The sequence below is a fragment of the Euleptes europaea genome, chromosome 10 (assembly GCF_029931775.1).
Source record: "Euleptes europaea isolate rEulEur1 chromosome 10, rEulEur1.hap1, whole genome shotgun sequence".
Taxonomy (NCBI): Eukaryota; Metazoa; Chordata; class Lepidosauria; order Squamata; family Sphaerodactylidae; genus Euleptes; species Euleptes europaea.
The window spans coordinates 57,604,684-57,609,599 of record NC_079321.1 but is presented as its reverse complement, the minus strand read 5'-3'; the positions used below and the strand labels follow the sequence as shown (position 1 = coordinate 57,609,599).

At 43.4% G+C, this 4,916-nt stretch overlaps 1 protein-coding gene across 1 annotated transcript; it reads left to right on the top strand.

The window, feature by feature from the left end:
- The first annotated feature begins 915 nt into the window (after positions 1-915).
- Positions 916-2,318, top strand: GPR63 (G protein-coupled receptor 63). Its single transcript, XM_056856652.1, has one exon. It carries the CDS (start codon positions 1,003-1,005, stop codon positions 2,263-2,265), a length of 1,263 nt encoding a protein of 420 aa, XP_056712630.1. The 5' UTR covers positions 916-1,002; the 3' UTR covers positions 2,266-2,318.
- Positions 2,319-4,916: the final 2,598 nt, after the last annotated feature.

The following is a 4,916-nucleotide window of genomic DNA, read 5'->3' as shown; positions in this document are numbered from 1 at the left end:
TGGTCTGGGATGAGACAAGTTATTCGGCTGTGAGGGGAAAGCTTGGGCCCTCCTCTAGGCATACCAGGAGTCCAGCACTTATCTATTTTGCACATTGCAAAATGTGGCTATCACACCATGTGATGTATGAGTGGACTATAAGAGTGTACATATGCCCCAAAACAGCCAACAGTGTTCAGCAGGAATGTTTTGGCACTCAGCTAAGGAGGTAAAATTCTGGCAGCCCTGCATCTGTGGCTTTTGGACCACTTGTGCGTGGTGAGGTTTACTTTCTGTTTTCCCCTGGCATTTGCGTCCCTCTTTCTATTTGGAGATGCCTACAGTTACAGCATATGACCAATTGTAAAAGCTGAGCAATTCTTCTAAAATGAGAGGAGGACAGAAGCTTTTTTTGGAGAAAGCGGCAGGGTGGTATGGGGTGAGCTCGCTTCTAAATCTGAAATCCCAACGACTGGAAAGCTGGGTGCAGCGTCCTCAGAACATGAGATGATAAGAATGCTTGCCAGTTGCACAAGGGTGTCTTACTGTATTGGAATATTTGACCCAGTACAAAATGAACTTCTCTTCTGATCATTTCCAGCCAACATGCTGCATTGTACTCTCTCCTGCTGTGCATTTCTGTGCCGATGTGATTTTAGTATCATCACTAGATACCTGTTTGTTCATTGCTCTGCCTGACCTCAGTAAGAGATGAGGGTATACTTTTATTTGGCACTGTTTTAAACTCCACCCCGTGCAAACAGTTTTTTCCCCTGCCCTAACTTAGTAGGAATACCCCTTACTGATATCAGCAATCCCTACAGTAATACGCTCAATTTAAGTTTTTTCGTTCCTGTTTTCTTTTTCAGACCAAAGCACTGCCATGAAAGGTGAAGACCTACTTCCCCGCTCACAGATATGTAAACTGAAGTTTGGTCCACAGCCATGGACTGTGACACAGCCCTTAAATACTAAAATGCCTTGAAGCCTATTTCTCCCTGCGTGTTCAGTCCTGCTGAAACCATGGTTTTTTCTGCGATGCTGAGGTCGGCTCCTTCGGGGACGTTAAATGCGACTTTCATTGTCTACGAAAATGCCTACGTAAATATCACCACTCCTTTTTTCCTGGTTCGTAGTGGCACGACCCAGCCACTGAAATACCTTCTGGGTGCCATGGTTACCACTGAGGTAACTACGTTGACAGTCGATGGTACAGCTGCCCCGACAGTACAACAGCCAGACTTCAAGAGCTTGAGCCTGCCTCTTCAGATCATTCTCTCTGCTACCATGATATTTATACTTTTGCTTTCTTTCCTCGGCAACTTTGTCGTCTGCCTCATGGTCTATCAGAAAACTGCAATGCGATCTGCTATTAACATTCTTCTGGCAAGCTTAGCTTGCGCAGACATGCTGCTTGCTGTGCTGAACATGCCTTTTGCTCTGATAACCATCATCACCACTCAATGGATGTTTGGGGACATTTTCTGCAGAGTCTCTGCCATGTTTTTCTGGCTCTTCGTCATAGAAGGAGTAGCCATTCTGCTCATTATTAGCATTGACAGGTTCCTTATAATAGTTCAGAGGCAGGATAAGCTGAATCCGTACCGTGCAAAGATCCTCATTGCTGTCTCATGGGCGACAGCCTTTGTAGTGGCGTTCCCACTGTCTGTGGGAAACCCCAGCCTACAGATACCTTCGAAGGCTCCTCAGTGTGTTTTTGGCTACACCACAAACCCCGGCTATCGTGCCTATGTGATATTAGTAGTACTGATTTCCTTTTTCATTCCTTTCTTGGTGATGTTGTATTCTTTTATGGGCATCCTCAACACTTTACGGCACAATGCGGTTCGTATCCACAGCCACCCGGATAGCATATGCCTCAGTCAAGCCAGCAAACTCGGCCTCATGAGTCTCCAGAGACCCTTTCAGATGAACATCGATATGAGCTTTAAAACTCGTGCCTTCACAACCATATTGATTTTGTTTGTTGTCTTCATAATCTGCTGGGCACCCTTCACCACCTATAGCCTTATTGCCACATTCAACAGCCACTTTTATCACAAGCACAACTTTTTTGAGATAAGCACTTGGCTCCTTTGGCTCTGCTACCTCAAGTCTGCCCTGAATCCACTGATTTACTACTGGAGGATTAAAAAATTCCACGACGCATGCTTGGATTTGATGCCCAAGTACTTTAAATATTTGCCACAGCTACCTGGTCACACCAGAAGACGCATACGGCCAAGTGCCATCTATGTGTGTGGGGAGCACCGGTCTGTAGTGTAGAACTTGCAGCAATTAGACACTGTTGTTTTCTGATGTATGCTTATTTTTTGTTTTGTTTTAAATATAGGGCATCTTCAGCTGCCATATTTATAACCTTAGTATGTATTCCAGTATCATGTGCAATTTCAAGAAAAGGATCACAGTTGCTACCAGAGTATGACTAAACAAAGTTATTGGCCACAAGCCAAAAAAACTACGGTCATTTATGCATGGGAGGTTTTGCCTTGGATTTGGGCCTCTCTAGATGTCCCATGCCCTGACCTGAACTCAGAAGCTAAGCAGGGTCGGCCCTGGTTAGATCTCAGAAGCTAAGCAGGGTCGGCCCTGGTTAGTACTTGAATGGGAGACCACCGAGGAATACCAGGGTTGTTATGCAGAGGAAGGCAATGGCAAACCATCTCTGAACATCTCTTGCCTTGAAAACCCTACTGGGTCGCCATAAGTCGGCTGCGACTTTACACACAAGCAAACACAGAGGTCCCATCTGAATTCTCAAAACTGCATGGGGGCTTATTTTTGAGTTTTGAGAATTTGGATGGGGAAAATATGCATCTAGAGAGGAGCAAACCCAAGGTAAAACCTCCCATGCATAAATGGCCTACATGTGCCTGGGGAAGAACCATGAATGCAGCCAGGGCGTCCTTTCTTTTGAAGAGCTTGTTGTAGCAGTTCCTGCTGCCAAAGAGGCAAGCTACTTTTTAGTTTAAAAAAACTGCTTTCCTCTTCTGCTGTTCTACCTGCTGCAGTGAAATCCTCAAATAAACTGCTAATGTAAGGGAAGCATCATTTCTGCCAATTCCATTTTACTGCTGCAGACCCCTTCCACCTAGCTTTCCCCTCATGCTATTCCTGAGGGTCTCCTGTCCTGCCAGGAACATCTTTTCAGAGAGGTAAGCAGGCTGCAGCAGGGGGAGGCAAGGAAGTTCTCTGCTGTGGTTGGACGTGCCCTCGGTTAGCAGAAAATTTAGTCTGGATCCAACCCTATATAATTCTCCCCTGTGTTCACTCATGAAGCTTTCTGTAGGTTGTGGCCACTACCTCTAGGGTTTTGTGTTGGGGCAAGAAAACCCCATTTTGAATATTTGTCAGGTTTATGCTAAAGACTGCAGATTCATTTCATCATAGAAGTTTCTAATGCTGCTATTTTACAGTAAATTTAGCTGAACGTTTGTTTTTTTTATAAACGTCACTGCTTTATGCCAACGAAGTAGAGCCAAAAACTGTTTAATTTTAACATCATTTTCAAAAGTTTTGCTCACAGTGAAATAGATTCTATTATATTTGTGCACTTTAAAGTAAATACTTTGTGGGGGTAAGGTTTTAGGGGGTGAGGTTTATTTGTTTTCAACTTTTGTAGTGTTTTAGTGTTTAGACCTGATAAAAAAAATGTTATTTTCAGGAGAGCAGATTTATAATCTCTGTTGGGGCTATGGAGTTTACTTGAATTTCAGATGTATCCTGTGCATGTCTCTATACATGAGGGTTTATATATAGACATTTTGCGCAGTCCACAGTATATTGAGAATGTGGAGGTCCTGTGGAAATGGCAACAAATTAATCTCATAGGTAAATGCTATGAATTTCCATTAGATTTAAGCGTTTCACACTTTGGTTTGTGTCTTGTTATTTTAAATCGGATGTAAGCACGGCTTAAGAGCCCCGTGGCGCAGAGTGGTAAGCTGCAGTACTGCAGTCCAAACTCTGCTCACGACCTGAGTTCGATCCCGACGGAAGTTGGTTTCAGGTAGCCGGCTCAAGGTTGACTCAGCCTTCCATCCTTCCAAGGTCGGTAAAATGAGGACCCAGCTTGCTTGGGGGTAAAGGGAAGATGACTAGGGAAGGCACTGGCAAACCACCCCGTAAACAAAGTCTGCCTAGGAAACATTGGGATGTGACGTCACCCCATGGGTCAGAAATGACTCAGTGCTTGCACGGGGAACCTTTACCTTTTAAGCACGGCTTAAATTCCTGTGAATTGTACCTATTCTATGACATAGGCCAATGAGAATTGATGCTGTATTTATTGTTTTAAGTATACAAACCAGGACCCAAAGATCTATTTAAGGTGCATCCAAGGCCTGGCCACACCTAGTGGATTTTAAAGAAAAAAAACTTTCCTCCTTAATCCCAAACCCTCTTCCCTGTCTCAATTTCTTTTTGAAACACTCTCTCACATTCAAGAGAGGGATTCTGTATGGCCAGGGAAGGGCAATTGTTTTAAGCAGCTTAAATCTAGCTTGTGGAACTAATTGTGGTATTTTAGATCCAAGCTAAAATACAAAAGGAAGAAAAAATATTATTAACCTTTGCTTACCAAGTTTTCACAGATTGAGCAGATTGACTTTCACCTTCTTTCTTCAAAGTCATTTGGAGGGTGGGGGGTTGCATTACTCATCTGCTTTGTTTGGTTCGATGATTGCCCTGAAAACATCTGTTGCTATCTGAGAGATTTCAGGAACGTTTTGATCTATGTATCTGCAATATGATAAATGAAGTTTAGCAATGTGGGGGAAAAGCAACCACATTAAAGGCTTGTAGTAAGCCTTCTTCAGTTCATGATAGGCCTAGAGGACAATTTCTTTTAAAACACTCTTTTGAGTTCTTGAATAGCAGCATAATAGCATAACGAACTATTGTGTGGTCAGAGGAAA